Source organism: Theobroma cacao, chromosome 1 (genome assembly GCF_053813885.1).
Source record: "Theobroma cacao isolate CCN51 chromosome 1, ASM5381388v1, whole genome shotgun sequence".
Classification (NCBI taxonomy): domain Eukaryota; kingdom Viridiplantae; phylum Streptophyta; class Magnoliopsida; order Malvales; family Malvaceae; genus Theobroma; species Theobroma cacao.
This window is the reverse complement of record NC_142639.1, coordinates 5,661,233-5,686,325: the sequence shown is the minus strand read 5'-3', so window position 1 is coordinate 5,686,325 and position 25,093 is coordinate 5,661,233. Positions and strand designations below refer to the sequence as shown.

General features: G+C 33.5%; 4 protein-coding genes and 1 long non-coding RNA gene across 7 annotated transcripts; 3 read left to right on the top strand and 2 right to left on the bottom strand.

The window, feature by feature from the left end:
* Positions 1 to 3,205: 3,205 nt before the first annotated feature.
* On the bottom strand, positions 3,206 to 5,521 carry LOC18611617 (L-ascorbate oxidase-like). The gene is made up of 5 exons (XM_088809670.1): positions 5,194 to 5,521; positions 4,892 to 4,984; positions 4,570 to 4,782; positions 4,296 to 4,469; positions 3,206 to 4,215 (listed from the first exon to the last, which is right to left on the bottom strand). The coding sequence occupies exons 1-5, from the start codon at positions 5,476 to 5,478 to the stop codon at positions 3,259 to 3,261; spliced, it is 1,722 nt and encodes a 573-aa protein (XP_088665796.1). The 5' UTR covers positions 5,479 to 5,521; the 3' UTR covers positions 3,206 to 3,258.
* Positions 5,522 to 7,390: 1,869 nt separating this feature from the next.
* On the bottom strand, positions 7,391 to 9,981 carry LOC18611616 (uncharacterized). The gene is made up of 2 exons (XR_001926239.2): positions 9,671 to 9,981; positions 7,391 to 8,028 (listed from the first exon to the last, which is right to left on the bottom strand). It is a non-coding gene; the product is annotated as an uncharacterized LOC18611616 (long non-coding RNA).
* LOC18611615 (Tetratricopeptide repeat (TPR)-like superfamily protein) lies at positions 9,970 to 14,064 on the top strand. Its single transcript, XM_018114185.2, has 2 exons — positions 9,970 to 11,224; positions 13,701 to 14,064. Exon 1 carries the CDS (start codon positions 10,132 to 10,134, stop codon positions 11,221 to 11,223), a length of 1,092 nt encoding a protein of 363 aa, XP_017969674.2. The 5' UTR covers positions 9,970 to 10,131; the 3' UTR covers position 11,224; positions 13,701 to 14,064.
* A 2,245-nt stretch (positions 14,065 to 16,309) lies between these two features.
* On the top strand, positions 16,310 to 22,357 carry AAT (aspartate aminotransferase). 3 transcript variants are annotated; one of them, XM_088807605.1, is made up of 11 exons: positions 16,310 to 16,846; positions 17,898 to 18,135; positions 18,274 to 18,367; positions 18,508 to 18,611; positions 19,812 to 20,060; positions 20,139 to 20,252; positions 20,384 to 20,467; positions 21,328 to 21,498; positions 21,640 to 21,753; positions 21,963 to 22,108; positions 22,312 to 22,357. In XM_088807605.1, the coding sequence occupies exons 1-10, from the start codon at positions 16,713 to 16,715 to the stop codon at positions 22,101 to 22,103; spliced, it is 1,443 nt and encodes a 480-aa protein (XP_088663731.1). In that variant the 5' UTR covers positions 16,310 to 16,712; the 3' UTR covers positions 22,104 to 22,108; positions 22,312 to 22,357. The 3 variants fall into 3 exon arrangements, with proteins under 3 accessions (XP_088663731.1, XP_007048021.3, XP_017969352.2); XM_007047959.3 differs by having other exon boundaries at positions 16,311 to 16,846; positions 22,210 to 22,357; XM_018113863.2 differs by having other exon boundaries at positions 16,312 to 16,846; positions 21,963 to 22,357.
* Positions 22,358 to 22,503: 146 nt separating this feature from the next.
* LOC18611613 (Polynucleotidyl transferase, ribonuclease H-like superfamily protein) lies at positions 22,504 to 24,737 on the top strand. Its single transcript, XM_018116039.2, has 5 exons — positions 22,504 to 23,808; positions 23,952 to 23,998; positions 24,125 to 24,188; positions 24,284 to 24,460; positions 24,581 to 24,737. Exons 1-5 carry the CDS (start codon positions 23,359 to 23,361, stop codon positions 24,671 to 24,673), a joined length of 831 nt encoding a protein of 276 aa, XP_017971528.2. The 5' UTR covers positions 22,504 to 23,358; the 3' UTR covers positions 24,674 to 24,737.
* Positions 24,738 to 25,093: the final 356 nt, after the last annotated feature.

The window sequence follows — 25,093 nt, the reverse complement described above, 5'->3', positions numbered from 1 at the left end:
TAACTAGTAATTAGCTATGTTCAATACGGGAGATATTGAATATATATCAATTATGTAGCAGAAAAAAAGAATTTTTAAAATTATTTTATGAGAGATTTCACATGAGTCGTGTTAAAAATAAAAACTGAAAAATAACAATTTTAACATATAAGATCAAGCTTTCATATTCCTTCTAGAAATTATTAAGAAATTCGAAAAATTTTAAAACCCCTTTATTAATGGATAAATGTAAATTATATTTTCTCTCTTTCTATATTTACTAATAAAATAATCATAAGGAGTGTTGGTCAATATTTTATTTATAATACATATATATGTATTATTACAATAAAAATACTTTAAGGAATATCTACCTTCTTGTGGAAAATTCAGGGCTTAAAAAATTATTTAAACGGGACATCAATTAATGTAATAACGCGTCTGTTTTACTTTTTAGCAGGAGCCTGTTTCCTTCCTTTTTTTAATCCTCTGCGTCGCAATAATTGAGGAAACCTTTTCTTGACTAATTTATCTCCCCCATTTTGGATCTTTTGCTCTCGGTCATGTTCATTTCAAAAGTTGTTTAGATTGCTTATGATGCTTTGATCCAACATCTCTTCCACCTTAATCTGTTTGCAAAACAAGCCCTACTTTTCTATTCACAAAATAGTTAAACCAAAATAAATAAATAAATAAAGACTAGTTGGTGTAGTCTTGCTTCTTGACAGTGTACTTGGTACAAGGACAAAAAGAGAAAGGGACGAAACACAGTTAGTGGGAAACTATTTTCTATATATTTGGTTCATTAGTAAGGAATTAGGAGGAAGGAGGAAAAATAGGGGGATTTGAATATTTTAAGAGGAAAGTGAAAGTGAAACACTTACTAAATTTGCTTCCATTATACCATTTATAGTTATAGTACCCCATGTGCAAATGATCCACCATTTTTCAATGCACTGCGAGGTGCTTTTCCTCCAGCCGTTACCTAATCCATGCAAAATGAAAAATCTATTTAATTTTTAGACATTAATGTTCCAAATTTGATTATTAGACAGCTAAAGGAAATTAGAAGAAGAATTCATTGCTACGTGCATGAGGTTGGATTTGCAGTCAAACTGATACTTGCACTAGTGAAGGCTTTTAGTTATATAAAAGAGGTTTAATTGGATTCTGGCGTGTGTCACAATCATCAGTACAATTAGGTTGTCCTGTCAATGGAACTAGATTAAGTGATTGACCACTCTTTTAACAGCTTATTAATTGAGTAATTATGTATGTTGAGCAAGACTTAATTAAGTATAGTACTTGGGTGAAGCTCTCAAAGTTATTAATTAACAATAACTAAATAAAAAATAAAATTGAAAATCTAGGTCAATAATTTGATGAAACATGTTGAACACATGATTTGTATAGTAATTAAATTTACAAAACAAAATCTAGCAACTTTTAATACTTTATTATTTAAACAAGTGCTCTTACCCAAAATTATCAACTATTGATTTAAGCAAGTTTTAATAAATTTTCAACTGTTTCTCCGTTATTGACTAAAAGTTATGTATAGATATCATTTTCGGTTTAAGTCTTATATATTGTTGATTTCTTCATTTAATGTTATTAATTTATTGGTTTTGATTTTGAATTTTTTATTTTTTTTAAAATTAGAGAAAGAGAATTTTGAATCATGCTCTCTAAATAAGAGGATAATGCACAATAAGAAAATAATTCACCAATCAATATACTAAATGTTCGGGTATAATTTTAAATTTTTAGTTATTTATTTAATTATTCTTAATTTAAAATTTCATGAACTTCAAATAAAAAATTCTAACCCGAGTCTTGCCACTGTATGTTCACAACTCCTTATCATAGTTTGTTCTTGTGCCTATTTTACAACATCAAGTCACTAACTAATGATGAAAAAAGTCAAAAAGCAAGGGACAGGGCCGTAATTTTGTATTTCATTTATCTTTATTTAATTTAGTTTTACATTCAATTTGACATTATGACAGCATGATGTGTTCAAATTAACCCTTAGGATCTCACAATCACTTAGTTGAAATCAAAACCAACTCTATTTAAGCTATTATACACATATTCAACACTTATTCGTTTATAAAATATATCAAAAGCCCACACTATTTCTATAGGGGCATGTCAAGCTCAATTAACATAGTGCACTTACCTCTGTGCACATAAACGTTGGTTTATACTTTTCTCGATACTTAAATTTATAACTTCAAGCAAGTCATAACAATCACTATTCATTTTAGTCAAAATACAACTCTTATTACCATTTTCGTACGTCCTCTCTATATCGACCTCAAATACAATCCATTGTCTCCAAATTTTTAATATTTTTTTTAACCATGGGTTCAAATCATAATTCCACATGAATAAATTATTACGGACCTAACAATCCAGCTCCACCTTCCTCCATCCTTAGTCGGAGGAATATATCATTATATTGACCTTTCATTAAGAGAATTTACTTAAAAAATCTTTCCAATAATGGTTTGTGTCTCGAGTGGCATCTCAAACTCGAGCAACGATACCATTTATGCCCTTTACATGACAATAGAAAAAGGGTAGGTTACTAGAAATAAGAGTTCATATAGCTTCCTGTCTATAACTTGTGTTGTAGTCACAAACTATAGACAGGACTTTACATTAACTCCGACAAATCCACTGACTGAGATGAGAATCCCTAGGACTCAACTAAACCTAAAGCTCTGATACCACATTTGTCACAACCCAAATTCTCAGGCCATGACCGACGCATGAGCCAAATGGGCATAGCCCATCAAGCCCAAGCAAGCCTATTATGTAATCTTGCTTAACATCCCATCAACTATTCTTAAGTCACCTTTCATAATTTCAACTTATAATCACTTTAATAATGGGCTATAACAATCAAGAATTTCATTAATATAAACCCAAAATAATGTTAAAATTTAACTCATTGTGGCATTAACAGTTAAAATATATATATTTCGTCTAAGACACGTATCTTAGTATTTTACATCACATGAACGTACTCATAAAACAAAATGACTCTTGACTTCCAACGGAGTGATCACAGTGAAAATACGGCTACTTAGATGCCATAGTACTTACAAAAAAAGCGAGCATATATGTGCAACTCAATCTAGATCCCAACTGCCTCTAAATCTGAAAACATGAATTTTAAAAACACTAAATATAAAACTCAATGTGTTTCACCAAAGTATAAGAAAATATCATAAATTTATTCAAACGATACTTTACAAGGCCATTATCAAACTATCGCTTAATCAACCTTTTGGTTTTGCCACAGCCATAATTTGACTTGGGTATACATCCCACCTTTTCTACCCCAGATTCAAACACCATTAACATGCCTAGGAAGAAATGGGCTTCAATGTGGCAATGAAAGAGCCATACACCTGGATTATCAGCTTGAAACCTCAGAGCAGTCCACCCATACGGGTGAAGAGGCACTGTGTTCTTCATAATTGGATCAACCAAATTGTACTTTTCAATGTCACTGGACGAGTTGAATTTTCCTTCCCCGTAGCCTATGATCCAAACATCATGCCCATGTAGATGCCAGGGATGTGCCTCACTACAATTTGCTGTCATGGAATTTGCATTTTGCAATATAATATCAACTGTCGAATTGAATTGCAGCCTGTAAATGGATGTGCTAGAATTAGCATTTGTGTTGTTTGAAACACTGTATATGTCATAATTTTCAGAGTCATAGTCTTCAGGTGGTGGAGTTGGATCAAAAACATCAGTCATATGTTCCCTTAAGGCTATAAGGTAAGGGGTACTAGGAAGGGAATGTGAGACATTGTTTAGGGACCAACGAACATAACCATTTATATTGTTTTGTGTGTTGAGGAGTACAATGACCCTGTCTGATTTTTTCGGAGGGGTCACAATGTAACCTTGGCGAGCTTTTATGGTCACACTTTGATTCATTTGGGATTGTGTGTCATTCCAAAGGGGACCTGGTGGTGGATTTGTTGGGGGAAATGCATGGAAATGATTAGGATAGTAATTGAATATGGCTAAGCCATTTGGGGTTTTAGGCTTTCGAGTAACTACATTTATGCTGGTCCAGTAATTCCTGGAAGGATCTTGGTTTGCTGTTACTAAGACAGAATATGTTTCCCCAGAGTAAATATATAAGTTCTTAGTGACAAAAGGCTCAACGTAATGCCCATCAGCTTCAACAACTGTCATCTCATGATCCTGCGTTTGAAAACAGGGAAAATGTTTCAAGAACAGCTGCTACTCAAAACTGTGATTCTGAGTTAGAAGCATCGGTATACCTCAATTTGAAAGCTAAGAGATGATAAAGATGTCAAGCTAGCAAGCCTTAATCGATACGTTTTGCCTGAAATTACAGTCAGTGTAGATGGAGAACATTGAGGATTTGTTGAATTACAAACAATAGGGGCTAAGCCTGAACAATTGTAATTCCCTCTTCCATTTATCAATAGTGACTGAAAAATGACACAAAAAAATACAGTTCAGAAAGCTTGTTATGCTTACCATATACTCTCTGAAGTGTTGCAGATCAAAATATACAGCAGCGTAATTTACCTGAGGCTCCCCAATCCATTCAAAAGGTATGGAAGACAAGCCAGTTGCCTGTTCATATGATGTATGATGGTACCAATCGCTGAGAATAATCCCTCGATCAAAGTCATAGTTGAAGGGCTCTGATACCCCAAGTGGAAGTGAAACATTAATCATTCCATATAGCCCAGCTTCTTTTTGCATTCCATAATGTGAATGGTACATATATGTCCCAGCCTAATGTTAAGCAAATGGAAAGACAAGCTTGTGAGCTTTAAACATAAGAATTAAGAGTACTAGTACAAAGCTTGTTTTATAGATGTTAGTTAAGGCTTGTAGTTATTACCCTGTCAACCACAAATGTATATCGATAGGTTTCTCCTGGCATGATTGCACATTGAGTAACACCATCTGCTCCATCACTCCAAGGTGTTCCACGCTGTTTTCCATCAATAGCTCAGCAAGTTCACAAATGCAAAGACAATCAATCCTATGTGGTTAAGAAAGAAAGATTCTATATAGCAGACTTGGAACTTGGAAATGGAACATGAAAAATAAGATTCTCTTCAAACTCTAAAGCTAACTTAGGATTATCTTATTCAACTCAAATATCTTTAGAAAGCAATAAGGGCGATTCTAGCTACATACCTGCCGGATTCCATGCCAATGGATTGCAACATTTTCCATCAACAAATTGTTGACAACGTCGACAACGATTGTATCTCCCTGCACTGCAGAGATAGTGGGGCCTGGAGTCAACCCATTGATGGCAATAGCTAGTTTCTTGTAGCAATCAAGAGATTTGTACTGGTAAGACACCTCCCATATGTAATGACGCTCTATAGCTGCAGCTGGACCGGTTGTTAAGGCGATGAAGATGCATGTAACCAGCAACATAATCACAAGTCCTTGGCAATGTAAAATCCGAACCATGTGTCTTTAAAGATAATAATAAATGTTTAGTTTCTTTGATACTTGAATCACCCTTTTGTTATTTCAAGAGCCAAAGAAAGGAAATAGATGATTTATCTGGGTTGGATTGCCCTGATATTCCTTACTTAATTAGCTAGTGTCTGAAATCAAGTTCATCCATATATTCTTAAATATGATACATTGTTTTAAAAGGCAAAAAGAAGTTTTATTATTAAAAATAGTTCAAAATATTATTAACTAATACATAAGCAGTGGAATTTTTAAATTATAAAAATAAAAATAAATAATTTTTATATATTCCTTAAATAATTTATTTACTTATTATTATTTTTAAAAAAAGGATACGTATCAACACTCTAATATTATTTGTCAAATTTAAAAATTTTATCATCCATAGATATGAAAAATTTTGGAATTTAAATACAGATTTCAGAAAAAAAAAGAACTCAAACAAGTAGCCATTATAATAAACCAACCCAAAAGGACAAGAACCCCAAATTTGGCTCCCATGCAAAATTTGTTCCTAGGGATCAACCATTTTTTCTTTTTTTGTTTTTAAGTTTGGAAAATGGTTCGAAGTAGTCCAAAGACCAAACCATACGAAGAGATGAGATTCATGTTGGTCCCATTTAATAAATGACCAAGATCTTCAATTGTCAAATTATAATTAATACACAGAGTATATGAACAATAGCTTCTTCTAACTTATCGAAGCCTAAAGAATTCAAATGTAATTTAAACCTGCAAAAAGCTTTAGGTTGCTTCTAAAAACTTTTTATTTTTCTGAGAAAAAGATTTGAGGTTAAAATTTTAGTATAAATCGTGTGATAAAATTAACATAAAAAAAACGTGATTTTTATAATTATTTCCAAATGATTAGATTCTTCTCAAACACGTATGTCTATTGAGGCTTAAAACTTGTAGAAAATGTGCACATTTCCTATGAGTATGCAACGAAGATATGGATTGACCAAAACATTCAATAACCTTTTTCTTTTCTCTGCTACTTTTCTTCTCTCTGGGGAAAAGGGTTGTTTTTTTTTTCCTTTGTTATTGTCCAAGGAAAGGATATTTTCCTTTCCTCTTTCAACAACAAGGCATGCATGAATAATAAACCGAATTAAAAGTAGATTTGTTTCGACAAAGAAAGGCATGCATGAATAACAAATTTGCGGCTTCCTTTTTTGGGTATGTCCAACAGTAAGTGTGATGTCACTACCGTACATATATGTCACAAGTAGAAATTAAATTAAAACTTTACAAAGTCAATTCACGTAAGGTATAAAATCAATGAATCGACATTAGTTTATACTTAATTATATGACAAATCAAAGAATATAGATGATTAAAAAAATATAGACAAATAAACATATCAAGCATATAATAAAAATATTCCGATATAGATATATTCCCCTTTTTTTTTTTTACTTTTTCTTTCATTTTCTTTTTGGAGAATACCACTTTTCGCCTTTCGGCTGATATTATGCGATCCCTTCATTCATCTCCTTTATCTCTGAAGAGTCTCATATAGGTTTCTTATCACTGTTACATGTTTTAAGTTTCTACTCCATTGTCTGTACTGTAAATTTGTGGACATGAAACCTTTTCAATTGTATGAACTTTTCATATCACCCCAAGAGCTGTTGCAAAGGCAATTATAGATTGATTAGGTATAGGGCATAATCCAATTGAGCTGACTAAATACAGTGTTAAGCTTGAGTTTAGTTGATTTTTGAGTTTTGGTGTTTGAGTTTAGGCTAAAAAATAATAAAGGTACTTGAGTTCTTCTCAATTTTATTGTCATTAACTTAATGATAAGTCAAATTTACATGAGTTAGATGTGAATCAGTCAGGGGAGATTTATCTCCAGATTCTAGACTACAAGTTGTTCCTCTGGATTTATCAGAAGATATTCACCCGAAGATTCAGACTCATTAACAAAAGGACAATTCTACAATTCAATCCCCAAAACATTAACAATTCTACAACCCTACAATCCTACAATTCTACTTAAATAAGACAATCAAATAAGATTATCCCAGAAGCAGTATTTAAACACTGTCCCATAAGCAGAAGAAAGTATCCTCTGCAAATGGTTGCTAAGAAACATTCTAACCCATCTAAGTCTTTGGCTAGGCAGAAGACTGAAAAACACAAGCATTTGGGTTGGATGATCAGGAATTTAAAGCTATATCCCTTTCATCCTCTGTCAAACCTTCGATCTTGCCTAATGCCGCATCATACTCTTGCGCCCTTTGTAGGATGATCATTTCAGTTCCAATACTTTGGCTCAAATTAATTTTAACCTGTCTTATTTTATCACTCAAAAACATGGCAGCATCAATAAGTGATTCAGTTGAAATCACTCCAGCATTCTCATTGGTGCTTCTCTTCTTCCTTGCTGAAGTAGATTCACTTGGCCAATGAGTATGTAAGATGACACTGCTGCCAACAGAAACCGACTAACAACAATACACATCTCCAACCAAACTGTGAACACATCTACAATTCTTTTTCTCCTTTCATAATTTCTACTCAAACAAGCCATGACTGCAAAAATATATAAATTTTAAAATCCATTTTCAAAATTGTTATCAAGGGTAGCAAATAATCAAAAACAATAATATCATACCACATTAACATACTTCTCCTAACAACATTAAAACCACAAACAAGAAACTAAAAATTTCTCCACTTTCATGTAAGTTTTCTGGTTTAAAGCTTACCCAAATTGATTATCAATTCAGCTTCAGACAAGCATGAAAGGGTATATTTGCAAATTAAGTAAATGAATGAATTAAGCTAAACTCAAACAAATACCTTGAAGATATGATGGTCAAGCAATGACGAAAACCACTTTCTTTCTCAGATTAAAAGGGGCCAGAAAAGAAAATAATCTGGAAGTTTAGCAATCATAACAATAAACAGTGATAATTATTTATCAATACAGGGAAATGTCCCTATTGACTTCCCTAAGGTAGACGAGATTTTTATCAGCTCAAGGACAGCAGTGCCAGGTAAATTCCATGACACCGAGGGGAAAAAAAAATCTATGTCTAAGATTGGCAAAGGGCTTATTGCTATATGAATCTATGAAGACAGAACAAACATCTCAACTTTTGCTGAAAGGCAATAAGATTTAATTTGAGAGTGTTTTATGGTGAGCAATATATGTAGCACAAGGGCCATGGAACCTTATGCATACACGTGTAACATTAATTACATGCAATGATTGATGGCATTTTCACAAGGAAAAAGAAGTAATTGGCAAAGAAGGGGAAATTAAGAAAAAGACCATTTGAGTAGTACATAAAGATTTTAATGAAATGAAAGTAATATATTTAAGACAAAGATCATCATCATTCATCACTTTCTTCACAATCTTTGGAAGTGTAAAAATACTTTAGGATAACACACACACACACACACACACACACATGTAATAATTTATCATGCAGAACGAAATTAGTTTAGTTATCAAAGATGAGTTTTCATCACGATTATATAAAAGTAAAAGAAAAAAGATGAGTTATCAATTTTTTTTCCAACTTTAAATGATTTCCATATGTGGCAGCTTCATTCCTCAAGCTTGACACCTTCTAGCATTATGATCACCATGGCCTTCTATATATTTTCCTCTTACTTAAACCTTCAATAAGTGGGAGAGAAGCACATGCAGTGGAGACATGGAGCAATATATGCCTAGCTTTTGCTAAAATTCCATAAACACTACCATTATATTATATATATATATATGAAAACAATTCATGTGTGTTCAGACTTGAGACAACACTGCACAATAATATTAGAAGGGCGTGGAGAGCTTTTGACCTCATTTTCAACTGTCTAAGCTTTTTGCTATTACAAAACTTATATTTATATATTAAACCTCTTGCAGCCTGACCTTATTTTCAGGTTTATCTCTCTCGACCCTCATAGCCCATACTTCATATTTTTCTTGCTTACTTCGATTGATAGGGAAAAAGAAAAAACTTCTATTGAACTCATATTAATGTTTCCTATATATGGCAGCAGCTGAGGCAAGCAGGAAACATAAAATCTTTGATTTTTAAACAAACATTGAAAATGGGCAAAGACTCTACAATTTCCCCATTACTCAAAATGCATGAAAACAGTCCAAAAAAGAAAATAATAATATAAAAACCACATTTAGCAGAGATGAGAAACTGACCGAACTGTAAGCAGAGAGAGAAGGAGATGGAACAAGGACGAAGCTACAGAGATTGAGCAAATGGATGCAGAACAAGGAGTGGGACGGATGTGATAAAGAGAGAAGAAGAAGAGGAAAGTAAGAGGATTTTAGGGCAGTAATGCTTATTCAAAAATTTGTGAGGGGCGGTAGTGCTTATCCCGCCATATTTAAGAAAGGCCATTTCCTGGAACGAAATGACCATTTCATCCTTCGATATTGATCCAAACAGAGCCTTACGTTTCGGGGCGATAAAGGAATAGGGGAGAATGGCTAAACGAGGCGTTAGTGAACATTTCATAGTTTCTTTGGCCTAAGAAAGAAACATTTCAAAGTTCAGGGTGGTGTATATAATTTACTCAATTTTCTTTATATAATTGGTTTTATCTTTTTCTCCGACTTGCAGAACCCAACAGTTTCCTCCCACATTCCTCATCGTCACCATGGACGGACCACCCCCGACCACCGACCCTCTAACGAACCAATTCGGATCTCTCAACGACCTAGCCCACGAGCTCGCCTCTCTCCAAGACCTAGCCACTCGCGGCTCCTGGCGTTCCATCCTCGATAAAGTTTCCCGAGCCCGTTCTCTCAACCTCCTAACCAACCCACACGACCACCTTATCTACGTTTCCTGCAACGTCCTCGCCCTCTCTAAACTACGCCGTTTCACCGATGCTGCAAACGAACTCGACTCTCTCCACGACTTCAAGAGCCACCATTACCAATACGAAACCTACCCCCAAGTTTATCCGAACCGGTCAGGTTCAATGGTCCCCTTCTCACTCCGGTTCATCCACGCCCAGCTCCCAATCAAGCTCGGGAATCGCCAAGAAGGGTTAGATCGGTTTTATCTTTTGCTTAATTTTATTCGTCAAAAAATTAAACAAAAAGAACGTGATAATTTAGAGGAGTCTGTCAAAATTTGGAAAAAAAGGGAAAATTTTGTTTTGAATTGTATCATTGGGCATCATTTGGGGGCTAAGGAATTCAATCTGTGTTTAGATTTGATTAAGGATTTGATCAATCATGATTATTCAGACCCATTTTTAGTTTCCAAACTGGGGTATATTCAGATGCAGATTGGGGATCTTGAAGGCGCAAAAGGGTCATTTCACCTTGTCGAGACAATGTTAAATGAAGGGAAGAATGGTGGGTATTCTTTTTTGAGTGAGGTTGAGTTCAGGAATCTTGTGAATAGAAACAAGGCCTTGGTTTATTTGGTAGGCAAAGATTATGTTTCTGCTGTGAGGGAATACGAGGAGTGTATCGAAAGAGATCATGCAGATGTTGTTGCGATTAATAATAAGGCACTTTGTTTGATGTATTTGAGGGATTTGTCGGATTCGATTAAGGTGTTAGAGAATGCACTTGAAAGGGTGCCAACCATGGCGTTGAATGAGACTTTGGTGATTAACTTGTGTAGTATGTATGAGTTGGCATATGTTAATCACTCTGAGATTAAGAGGACATTGAGTAATTGGATTGCACGTGTTGCTCCTGATGATTTTGATGCGTCCTGTACCAGGGTTTGAGGTATTCTGCTACTGACTTGTTAAACATTAGTATTTTGTTACATTATCTCATTTTTTGTTCAGTTAAAATTGAGTTCCTATAACTTATTTATCTAAATGCTTATAGTACTCAAGATACATTTTGTTTATAATGCAATTCTATTTCCAACATGTCCTTTATGCTGATTTTTGGTTTCTTATGTCCAATGATGTTATACTTATCATGGATGAAGTTGCTTATTTAGTGGCATTTACTTGCTAATGATTTTGAAATCAACTGTTTGTTGGCTGCAAACAGAGCAAATTATAGATGTTGAATGAATTCCACAACATTTTATGGAAATCAATTTTTTGAAACACTCTTTAATGTCTCTTTTTGTGGATAGAACCAAATTATCTACTGCATTTGCTGGTTGAAATGCATCATTCTGATTCGAGTCCAAGCCTCTAATTTCACGATTGCTAAGCAGACTGTTTACCTATGTTGATTCATCTAAATGCTTCAATCTGTAAGTGAACAAGTTTGGCGTTCCATTGTAACTAGCAAACTATCAATTAGGTGATTAATAGAAGCCTCTTCTCCCCTATTGACTTAAGTAGTCTAAGATGTTTTCTTGATTTCTTGAATATGTATAGTAACATTTTTTTTTTGGATTTAGAAGCTAATAAATTAAATAACATTAGGAATGAAGTTTTTAGATTTCAACAACTAACTCACGTTCAAAACTTAGTAGGTGCCTTATAATTGGTGCAATGAATGATGTGCTTGTAAGGACATTGGTTTGATCATAATTCAAATGTCAAAGTTTAAAAATTGACTGTTTAAAATTAAGAAGAGCAACATATCATAAAACTGAGAAAAACAAAAGAATATTGGTTCTGTTATTTTGAAGACTTCTAGCCTTTTAATGTTTTCTATTTCTAATATGATTTCCTTATTAATTTTTAAGAAAGAAATTGTTAATTTAAAAAAAGGTTAAAATGTGACCGTTTAAAGGATTTAAAAGTTCTTATAGACTCTAATAATTGGTTGATCAACATTTCAATTAAAAAGTTTTTTTTTTGGGGAAAAAGGTTTAATATTTGTCTAAAATAGTTGTAAAATCAAATGGAATAATAATGACAGCATAATTGATTGACTTGGTAATGGCAGATGGTGTTTCAAATTGTTAATACTTATTGCTGTTATAATTTGGATTTCCGTTTAAACCACATTGATCCACATTATAAAAACTTTTGCCTAACCTCTAAGTTGTAAACAAAGAGGTGCTAGATTTCTCTAGCATCTATAAACATGAGATAGGAGGAACAGGAATAAAAAATATATACAAAAACACTTTTTTTGGTATGGAAGGGATAATTTTTGTCTTGGTAGATTATGATTTATATAAATATGTGTGTGTGTGTATTGATTATATAATTGTAATGTATTTTAAATTATTATTAGTTAAAATCGCAATTTTAATATACTTATAATTGAAAAAAAATTGAATTTGAATTATGTGGGACTTTATAGGCTCATGTTATGACACTTGGCAAAGAAAAGGTTTAAAAGGGGAAAAACTCTGATTGTCTTAGGTCTGTGTAGTTTATTTTCATCAAGAATAGAACTTGTCTTTAACATGGCAAACAACAATTGTACTCTTTCATTTATTCTTATTCCTAATCCTCCATTTAGCCACCATTCTGTTGTATTATTCTTTTATAATTGCTTTTTCAATATTTTTATGTGAGTTGCTTAATTATGTTTACCGAATACTATACACGACGTGGTTATTACAGCATTGTGCTTAATTAGATGTTTAAATAGGCTAAGGTGCCATGAATTTCTTGTAGCATTGTACCATATCCAAAGGAAGATTTCTTGTAGGTATTTTTCTCTCTCAATAGCTTTTTAATGGTTTAATTTAGTAATGATTCTAATTTTCAAGTTGATTTAATACAAATAATTATATGAAATATTTATGTTTTTTATGAAGGGTTAATATGTGAATTTGAAATTTGGGGTACTCATGGCATGTGAAAGAAAGTAGGATTGGAGTAGGAAGTGGGAAGTGGGAAGTATTCATACAGATTAAAGGATTTTTTTCAGAATAGTGGTTCAACTATAGTTAGAAAGCTTTTAGAAGTAATAATTTTCACTTGCAAATTCTCTGGTCATTCTGAAATTTCTTCTTAATTATCAAGTTTAACTTTCTTCAAATTGTGAGCTACTTTTTCTTAGAAAGTTTTACATTTTTGTAAAGAGAGTATTATACGTTATAAAAGAAATGGTTTTATCGTCTGCATTTCTTGTTATCCTTATTTATTATTGGTGAAGTTGGTCTATCTAAGCAGCTTTGTGTCCTGTTTGCTGCATTGTCAATGAGCATCTGATGCATGTAAAATTTGTTGCAGGATCCTTTTACTATCTATTTCATTTTTTTGGGTTCTTAAACCTCATCTGAACAATTCTTTTGGGGTCCTTTCTGGTCTGATGAATTTTTCAATTGGAGCAGGTTTCGGGAGTGAAGATGGCAGTGACTTGGTTTGGAGTGGTGGTTTGCTAGGTTCAACCTTTTGTGCCCTATATTCTCTTCCTAGATGCTTTGATTTATGGCAGCCCAGGAGGTTGTTGAATTCATTCTTATGTGGTTTTGCTTTCTTTTATAAAAGGGAAAGACATAGTGGTTTCTTCAACTTACCCAGCTAACCCCCAAGTGACACCCCATTTTTTAAATTTAAGATTCTGAAACAATTTTCCCCTAGCTTGGACCTTGTACATCAATGGAACTTAGTAATGAAGAGGCTATGTCTGTGTAACATTGGGATGACATATTGAAAGGAAAAGTGAAAATAATGGATATTTTTGCTGTTGCTAAATTTTTCTGCAGCTAATTTTCTTGTAGATTAATGAAAATGGAGAAATTCTCAATTGTAACAAATTGATGTGTTCTAAAAGTCCCTCACATTTGTGGCTGATAGAATCTATTGGTATTTTGCATGGAGGGAAAACTTGTAGAAGTGTAGGACCAATCACATGTTGGTGACAGAGTGGTAACATTAAAGTCACAGCTTGATGTTTTGGCCCATTGGGTTTAAACATAAAATATGTATAGTCCAAACTAACCCAAGATTGTAAACAAATTCTGATGAACGACAAAGCTTTTCGTTAAAAGCGATATGTACTCACTATTGCCAACTTTTTTCTCTAACACTAAATAATAAATTTGAATATTTAAAAGATTTAAAAACAAATAGTATTATTTTTCAAAAGAAATAAAAATAATTTTCTTCTTTCCCTGACTCCCTCTCACCCAATGTCTTCTTCTTCTCTTGTTTTTCTACCCTTACCAACAAGAAATCCAAAACCCTAAACTCTTAATTTCGATTATTGAAAATAATGTTTATTTCACTCTTTTTCTTAATTTACCCATTTTTTAAATATTTATGATCTATTATTTGATTAACAAAAAATAAATTTTGAACACTTTTGAGACTCGGGTCCAAACTTGACATGATGAACAGATTTTGATGATTACGAAATAGAAATACATGTTAATGATTCCGAGGCCTAAGGTTAAGCATGTCTCGGTTATTCAACAAGTCTCTTCCGGCGAAGTTTGCTTGGACAATAGAGGTACATCTTAATTTTAGATTCAGATTAAATCCCAAATAAACCCTAGTTGGTGTTGTAAAATTTGTCCTCCCCACCCCGACCCCTCAAGATAAAATAGCAACAAAGAAAAAAACCAATCCCTCTTCTTCAATTATCATTCATTTTTCCATCAAATTTATTTATAATTTTTTATCAATTTATTATCGTCAAGGGAAAGAATAGAGGAGATTAACTATGAGAGGGTTGGACAGAAAAAAGAAATCATTTATTTAAAAAAAAAAAAAGAAGTTAAGAGGATTAGTAATATTCATTTTCAAATTTTTTAAAATTTAAAATTTATTTTTTAATTATAAAACTCTATTTTATGTCTTGATACATTGTCACTGCATCGAATATAAATTATTTATAAATTTATAAAAAAAAATTAATAAATTAATATTATTTTATACAATGCTAGTACGTCAAATATATACCATTTATAAATTTATAAAAAAAGAAAAAAAAATCATGCATTATATTGTCAAGGGCAGAGACCGCTACCCTTCAATTTTTAATTTTTTTATTTTTATATATGTAAAATTCAAAATATCTAAATTTATCACCTTACATAAATCAAATGTGTTGGTTTGAAGTAGTGATAAGAAACTTAAGTTAATTTTTAATAGTTTGGTTCAATTCCTTTTAGATCCAAATTTTGGAATTATTTTATTTTTTCTTTTTGTTTATTTTTTTCTGTTTTTTTTCTCCTTTATAAATATATTAAACATTTTTTCTTTTTTCCATTTCAACTTTTTTTCATATCTTTTTCTATTTTTCCGTTTCTTTTTCTTTTTTTCTCTTTTATAAATATACTAAACCTTTTTTTTCTTTCCATTTTTTTCCTTTGAAAGCATAAAATCACAACAAACATAACTTTTTTTCTTTTGAAAATATGAAATCACGTTGAACACAATTTTTCCCTTTTTTTATAATTTTTTTAAATTTTTAATCATTAATGAATTTAAAAACATAAAAGTACGCTAAACACTACTTACGAAGCATAATGTAAAAATTTAATGGTAATTTTTTTTTTACTTTATATCTATTACGATAGTTAGTGTAAAAATCTAATGTTAGTTTTTTTCTACTTTATGTCCATTTATATTGGTAATTATAAAAATTTATATAAATTTAAATTATTAATAAAATTTTATGTTATGATTTAATTTTATATTTATGATGATATTTAATGTAAAAATCTAATATTAATTTTTTTATTTTTGATCTATTTATATTAATGAATTTAAAATTATTAATAAAAATTTATGTTATAATTTAATTTTATATCAACAATAATTAATTTTTTTTAAATCAAATCATTGATTTAATCTATAATCTTATATAATTACTATTTTGAATCTATTACTATATATTATTCCACTTACGTAAAAGGACAAAGCCACAAAGGTTAGGTAACGAGTCGTGAGTGACGAGTGACGACTGATGCTCATTACCGAGCGGCACCAACACCAAATCAAGGTTGGCACTTACCCGATAAAAGTTTGTCCAATTTCCTACCTCTCTTCCACTGTTTCTCACCTCATTTGGGCAAAGGAGCCCAAGCCCTGGCTGGTCCCACTAGCATTTTCCACCTACCCATCTATGCTTCTGGCTCCAATCACCACCATTGATGGAAATTTAAAGGGTTCAGATCTCACGTAAAGCACAGCGCACCATCCAACCTGTCGCGAAAATTCATACCTCCGGCTCCAGCCTCCAAGTCTGCAACAACCCTTCGTCGTTTTCCACTTTCCCACCAACCCCCGATTTTTCTTCTGTATTTACGTGCTTTTATTTTTATGTGACTTTGAAAGACAAGTGTCCAACAAAAGGCCAAGTCCCGTGCTTCTGCTTGATAATTCTCTGCATCTAAATGGCAAATTCTCTTCATTCTTCAACAAGCATTTCCCGTGTGGGTTTCAGCTCTCAATTTCTGGGATCAAATTTGGGTTCCAAGGCCTCCGTTTCCGTTTCATTCCCTTCTTCTCATACCAATTACTCCCTCAAGTAAGTTTCTTTCCGGGTTTTTATTATTTTCAACTCTTGTTCTTTTGTTTGGTTCTTAGAGACAAATTCTGGCTTGTGATTGCTTTTTAACGAACTCCATAATCTATCTATTCAGTTCGTTGAGGTAAACCATGATTTTGTTTCTGGCTGATCAGTTGGATTTCTCGTATCTTCATTTGTACTAGTTATGTTTCATGCTAGATTTACTAGAAAATGAGAAGAAAGGCAAAATTTATTGGTTAAGGTTGACCATTGCTTTCGGTTTTATTGTTGTTGTTTTAGAACTCCATTAAAGGAAAGATGTGACTATCATTAAAGCAATTGCGCGTTACCAAGGTGTATAGCTTAGATTACTGTGTTTATTGATTAATGTTTAAACAATTGTAATTAGGGTTTTTAGTGGTCATTACTACGGTAGTATTTTCTGCAAGGTATTTACCCCGAGTAAAAGTACTATTATTTGCCATTGGATTGTTATATTTCCAAGATTTTAATCAGCACTTTCCATATATACCGAGCTTTATAATGTTGAAGTGGTAAAGCACCAAACGCCACCTTAGGTTTGAATTATGAAGATATCATGGCTATTTAGAGTTGATGCAGTATGGTTTTTGACTTGCAATTCTATTTCAAAATCCTTTGGGGTAATGTCGTCAAATATGGCTCAATCCTTTTGAGAGATCGTTTATCACCAGCTGCAGCTGGGAATCAATATAGGATTTATTCCCCACAAGATGTTAGTTTAGGCTCTATCTAGTATTATTGGTTTTTCAGCAGTCAAAGGAGTGGGTTGGTAATATGTACTGGACAAATTGTTTGGGAAATGATTTCATGTGGTACTGGTATTGTCTTTGAGCACAAACAATGCTATCTATCAATTTAAAGATTATAATTCAAAAGGCCATACATTGTTTGCAAGCATTTGCCTTTTGAGTGAAACTAGCAAAGAACTAGTCTAAAAAGTCCAATTGCCAAAATTCTCCAAAAGGGAGAAAGGAGAACCAGAGACATAAGAGATTGTAATTTTCTTATTATATCTACTTCATGGCAGATCTGTTGAGATATTGAGACAACAGTCATATAGAATAAGTGCAATGTCGAAGGTAGAGAGTAGCAGCTTTGAGCAAGTGAAAGTTGATATCTCTTTGAGCCCCAGAGTTAATTCTGTGAAGCCTTCAAAGACTGTGGCTATAACTGATCATGCAACTGCTCTTGTACAAGCTGGTATCCCTGTTATTCGGTTGGCAGCTGGAGAGCCTGATTTTGATACGCCAGCTGTTATAGCAGAGGTGCCTTTCTTTTTTGAATCTAATTTGGGTCCCTGTTGTCATTTTCTCTGTTTAATGTTTCATATTTTAATTTGGAGTCTGTTTTTCTACTAAGAAGTATTTTAATTCAATATATTTATGTCACTTCTGAAACATAAGGCCGGGATAAATGCAATTCGTGAAGGTTACACAAGGTACACTCCCAATGCAGGTACTTTGGAACTTCGCACGGCAATTTGCCACAAGCTCAAAGGTAATTGTACATGCTATGGAAGGGCTTCTCTGATTTAAATAGTATAAAATTGATACTTGTTTACCTTTGATGCAGAATGAGGCAGTGTTTCTTATGGTTTTTAAAGTTCTATTTACTTATCTCCTTTTAATTTGTTGTAGAGGAGAATGGAATCTCTTATACACCTGATCAAATTTTGGTCAGTAATGGTGCTAAGCAGAGTATCATTCAAGCTGTTCTTGCAGTTTGTTCTCCCGGGGATGAGGTGAAGTTTTTCTATTTTAATGATCTTTACCATATAGAAAATGCTGGGAATATGCTCTAAGAAATCCTCACCCCCTTTTTGACCTACTTGTGAAGTTACTATTGGAGGTTTTCCTTCTTTCATCTGATGCTAGGCCATGTCTACATATCATATAACTAGGGACTTTCTAGTGATGGCAGCTTTTACCTTTGCATTGAGTGAATATTCTTTGGAATCTGGAATCATTTCCATAAAATTCATTGTATCATCAGAACAATAATAAAATTCGGACACAAATGCACTGCATGACTTCTTTGTCCTATCAGTTGAGCATGTATTGAGGGATATAATTTCTATTTGTTGTGTTTGGAAAATGACTAGAAATTTGTGTATTTGAATTTAATTGTTTGGTATATTGTGCTAATAGATTTTGTCAATATGTAAGAGATGGTTAGATGCAAATACTGATGTCTTTGATATATATAGTGTATTGGAGGTGAGTTTGAAAACTGTATTCTCATCTAAGAATTTTAAATGCACCTTTAAGCCCTATATATTGAGTATGTGGGTATTTATATCTTATTTGTTAATTTACATGTTGAGTGTGTCCATCAGTATAGTTGCACAATTAACCAAGTTCAAATACCACATGAAATTCATGTTTCCAAATTCAATCATTGTCATTGCAACTTCTTTGCATTATTTAGAACTACATTTCCCTTATTACAAGAATGTATGGTTCTTATTAATCTATTAAATTGATTACACTGTCAGGTCTCAAATAAGAGATGTACCACTTGGTTATGAAAGTCAGAGACCAAATTTCTCCAATGGTTATGCTATAAAAAATTTAGGCAATGAGATATGCCATGGACTTGACACGCCAGGCATGAAGTGATTAAGAAGATCACCATGTTGTCTTTCACAAGACAAGTGTAGCCTATTTTGCATGTCAAGGATGGTTGGGATAAAAAACAAATGAATTAAAATAAACTATAGAAAGAAGAAAATAAAAATTATAAAATTATAAAAAATTAATATTAGAACATTTTTCTTCATGCTGGATTGGTCATTTCCTGTTGGTGCTTAGATCTTCTGTTGAAAGGTATATGCATACGAGGAACCATAATGAAGTAATCCTGATCATGCTTTCAGCGCTTGAGTGATAACTGCTTTTACCTGGTGAGGGTGATTTAATTATGAGGACTTCATTTATTTCAGGTAATAATTCCAGCTCCATATTGGGTGAGTTACCCAGAAATGGCAAGGCTGGCTGATGCAACACCTGTCATTCTTCCGACACTTATTTCTGAAAATTTTCTATTGGATCCAAAGCTCCTAGAGTCTAAAATCACTGAAAAGTCAAGACTGTTGATTCTATGTTCCCCATCCAACCCAACTGGATCTGTTTACCCTAAAAAATTGCTTGAAAGATTTGCAGAAATTGTAGCAAAGCATCCCAGGCTTCTGGTACTATCAAATAACATGAACTCTCAGACACAGACTCTGATGTTTAAACACTGAGCTTTCTCATATTGGCTTATTCAGGTGCTATCTGATGAAATGTACGAACATATAATTTATGCACCAGCAACTCACACAAGCTTTGCATCATTGCCAGGCATGTGGGAACGGACTCTAACAGTCAATGGATTTTCCAAGGTAAATCAATTGCATTTAAACCTTGATTCAATTTTTCTTTTACTTAATTGACGAGTTTTCCATGCTTAACGTTGGTCTTGTTCCTGTTGTGGCCACTTTGAGGATTGACATTTTAAAGGTGTGACATCTAGGCTTTTGCAATGACTGGTTGGCGGCTTGGATATATTGCCGGACCTAAGCACTTTGTTGCAGCATGTAATAAAATCCAGAGTCAGGTATGTTGCATGTGTACCAATCACTATCACCTGCTGTTGAGCAAACTGCATCCAGCATACATTAGTGTAGCAATGATATTGGCTATAATCAGAATTTTTAAACATATGAACTTGGGGAATAACCGTTTTTGTTGGAATCAAATTATTATGTTGCTAGTATAATCTAGAGAATGATCAGAAATTATGGCACTCTTTTTGGATCTTGTGTGGTATATTGAGGACTGCAGATGCAGTCACTACTAATCTCTGACAAATACTGAAGTATCTGAATGTGCTTGCACTGATATTGTTTATTGGGGCTTATACATTTTGAGATATTTAATCATTTCTGAGTAGCCTTCTTTGAACCTCCTATACTTGGACAAGTTAGTCAATATTTGTACTTTTGGTATTACTGCCTGGCTGCTGAGGAGGTTTAAATTGATCTTATCTATTTGCATGTAATTTGGTTCCTGCATCATATCGAAAGTTAAGCTATCGCAGTAACTTTCAATGTGGTTAAAAAAAAATAAACAATGTGGGATATAGTTGCCAATTTCCTTGGTGAGGCTCATTGTAAACTTTAGAACATGGCATGTGAACATTTATTTTTGCATGAAGAGTTTATCAGGCATAGTCACTCATCTCCAAGTACCCTTTTTGAACCTCCTAATTCTATAGATGTTCAACTTAGTCAATTATCATCCTTCTGATTTTACTCCAACCTGCTGAAGAGGTTTGAAACAAATTTTACCATACACACATTTTAATTTGTTCCTTCTTTGTACTCCAAGCTGAACCATGGGGTAGCATTCAATATAATTAACAAAAATTAACAATGTGGGATGTGATTGCAAATTTGCTTTGTTTATATTTTTCAGTACACTTCGGGGGCTAGTAGTATATCACAAAAAGCAGGAGTTGCTGCATTAGGCTTGGGCTATGCTGGTGGGGAAGCAGTTTCTACCATGGTGAAAGCATTCAGGGAACGGCGAGATTTCTTGGTTAAGAGCTTGGGGGAATTGGAAGGTGTAAAGATATCAGAACCTCAGGTATTGGTGCCGGTTTAATATCACTTATCGGGTAGATAACCAAACGTGATTTATTTATGAATAAACCTCATTTATGCAGTTTCCTTTTTCTTCATTTTTTTGATATTTTAGTCTTTCAATTAACATACTTCTTGCTTGCAGGGAGCTTTCTATCTCTTCATTGATTTCAGTTCTTACTATGGAATAGAAGCTGAAGGTTTTGGTAAAATTGAAAATTCAGAGTCACTTTGTAGATACCTCCTGGACAGGGCTCAGGTATGATTCATTGAGTGCTGTTACGGGACTCTTCTGCCTTTTGATTTTAAAGTGATTGAGAAGGGCTAGCTTATGTGTTTCATCAATATTTGAAAATTTGATGGTGTCCTGAACATTCTGTTTAATAATGCAGATCAAATATCAATATTGCTTCTGACAGTCAAATCTCTTTTTATTTTTTGTTAAATCCTCGTAACATTGATTGGCAGGTTGCACTAGTTCCTGGAGATGCATTTGGGGATGATACCTGCGTTCGCATATCATATGCAGCATCCCTCACCACCTTACAAGCTGCTTTTGAGAGAATTAAGAAAGCACTTATCTCCCTGAGGCCTGCTGTTCCTGTTTAACACAGGTAAATTATGGTCAGCAGGTTGTAATCATTGTACTTTATAACGGGATTTAAAATTTTTATTTTTTTAATAAGCTTTTTGAATGAAATTCTGGGTTTTCTAGGTTGATTTGTTCTCTTCTATAAACTGTCCTGCATTTTCCTTTTAAAGGCCAAGTCTGCTACAGGTTTGAAAGAGGAAATATGACTTTGTTATGTGTTTGCAGCTCGAATGAACGTGTCTAAGCTAAATGAAAAATAAATGCTTTTTCATTTCTAGCCTTTTTTTTGGGGCCAATTTGATATTTCTGATTGTTTCTAAACTGTTTTCTTGTTTAGTTGGGCTTCTTTGCCCTATTGCCCATTTGTCTTTAAAAAACAAAAGCAAAGGATGGGCCTTTGGCAATGCAAATATGTAATTGCATTTATTTCCATTTCCATTCATTTTTTGTTTTATTCATGAATTATTATTTCCATTCCTTTAGTAGTTTTTTTTTTTGCAATTTTTTCACATCATTTTTAAAGCACAACCTCCATGAATCTCTGGACACAGTTCAACCAGTGGCCTGCCCTCTTTCTTGCACGATACAATGAAAACAAAAAAGAAAAGAAGGAAAGAAAGAAATGAACATTGTTTAGTATGCTAAAAGATATTAGGATTATGACAAAAAAATGCTATTAAAGACCCTTTTCACAAAGTAGCCATTTTGTAATTCATTTGTCATTTGCTTGTAAGAACATTAGTATGTTTACTTTCCATCCCCAGTCGTGAGATGAAAATGTTCCGAAGGAATATTTCTTTCTAGGATAACCAGATCGAGCACTCCAAGGAATCGATTCCCTTTCCAAATGAGCTTGCTTCATATGTTCCAACATAAGTCATATACCTATCTAGTAAGTATTTTATTCGGTGAGGAAACCTGGAACTTGTCCAAAAGGTTTCTGTTCCAAGAGAAATAATAGGTGGTACATGACATACTTAAGGAAAAGCAACTCTTTCCCTTTTTTGCCATAATATTCCTGCCTAACTGGAATTTCCTTGCATAAGGCCTTCCTAAGAAGCTATAAGGAAACCCTTCATCCAAAGCCTAAAACTATTGACTTGAACTACAAGACAATCAATCTCTAATGCCAAGAATACTCTTCTTCCACCGATGCATTACCTCCCTTTCTTTCCCATCTTTCTTCCCCATTTATAACATGATTACAACGCCAATGAATATTACCAAAAACCTTGCGCTGAAAACTGTCAGCCTTATTGATCGCAACTTGAAATGGAGGCTTTCAGTGTATGCCAAGAAGTGTCAACAGAAATTGTGTTTTTCGACCTAGAAACAACGGTGCCTAACAGAAGCGGACAACGATTCTTCGTATTGGAGTTTGGCGCAATTGTAGTTTGTCCAAGGAAGCTCGTCGAGCTGGAGAGTTATAGTACCCTGATAAGGCCTAAGGACTTGTCTGTTGTTCCAGTGAGGTCCCGTCGATGTGATGGGATTACTAGAGAAGCTGTTGCCAATGCACCTGAATTTGAGCAAGTTGCTGACAAAATATTCAGCATTTTGAATGGTAGAGTTTGGGCCGGCCATAACATCCAGAGATTCGATTGTGTTCGTATTAAGGAGGCCTTTGCTGAGATTGGTAGGCCTGCTCCTGTATCTGTTGGGATCATTGATTCTTTAGGAGTATTGACTGAGAAGTTTGGAAGAAGAGCTGGTAATATGAAGGTAAAATTCATATCATATCAGCCTTGTTACTTGTAAGAATAAAAATTTAGGCAATTTTGAGACGTAATAAACCTTTCAATGTACATTATAGAATTTCAATTTCTTTGAGGCTGATTGTCCTGATCTAATTACCCTTTATGCAGATGGCAACCTTGGCTTCTTACTTTGGGCTTGGGCAGCAAAAGCACAGGTATGTCGGGACATTTACGTTTGTAACCATCTGAATCCTTTGTAGGGAATATATTGTTGAAACAAATGATTAAAGAAAAAAAAATAGAAATGAACATATTCATGGTTTTATAATTTCCTTAAGCAGGAGCCTGGATGATGTTCGACTGAACTTGGAGGTTCTAAAGCGTTGTGCAACTGTGCTCTTTTTGGTATGTCCTCAAATCAACCATTTTTATATTGGTTACTTTCTCTTTCAGAATTTAAAAAAACGTGTTTAAGGCAATGAGATTTTATGATGTCATAGGAAGCGAGCCTCCCTAGCATATCAAACGGCAGCTGGCACAGCCCCCCAACGATAACGACACGGAGTAGAAGCAATACAGGGAAACTGACATACAGAGAAGAAACCAGCAAGAAATCTCCCCCAACATCTCCAGGACATCAAAGAACAGTACCCTACACAAGGGGAAGTTTGGGAAAGGTTTTACTATTTAAATAGTTATCTTAAAACAATTTCGATGTTTGGTAATAATTAATCAAGCATGGTAATTTCTTATCGGTCTTGGTAACTAACAAGGAACATAAACTCATAATGAAGCAGATGACTGAACGAGTCAAGAATCTTTTGTGTAAAGCCCAAGGAAGCCAGCCTCTTAACAATTTGCTTAAGCATTCTCATTCAGTGCTCCGATGAGTTCAGAAGAAGGCGGTCTCCGATTGATCGCATGCCATATATTGTGGATCCTTGTTCAATTTTCTTCTCCACTTGCAGCTGATAAAATTTCACATGGGAAGAATGGACATAAACAGAAGATTGCAAATTAATGGGAATGTTCCATGTAATTCAGATAGACAGGGTCCCTGTGAAAGGTTCCCCTTCAATTAACATGGCATGCAGAATTCAAAAGGGTGTTTCCCTGCTTATTAATTTGATGAATTCTTTCAAAATAATGAAAACTTTACACATCCTTTCTTTGTGAATTTATCTTTAATTATATATATATATAAAAGTATGCTAAATTTTCTGCTTATAGGGAAACAATTTGTTTGCTTTGGTTATACTTTTATATTTAAAATTATTTTTAAATTTAATCGATAAAAAATTTATTTCATA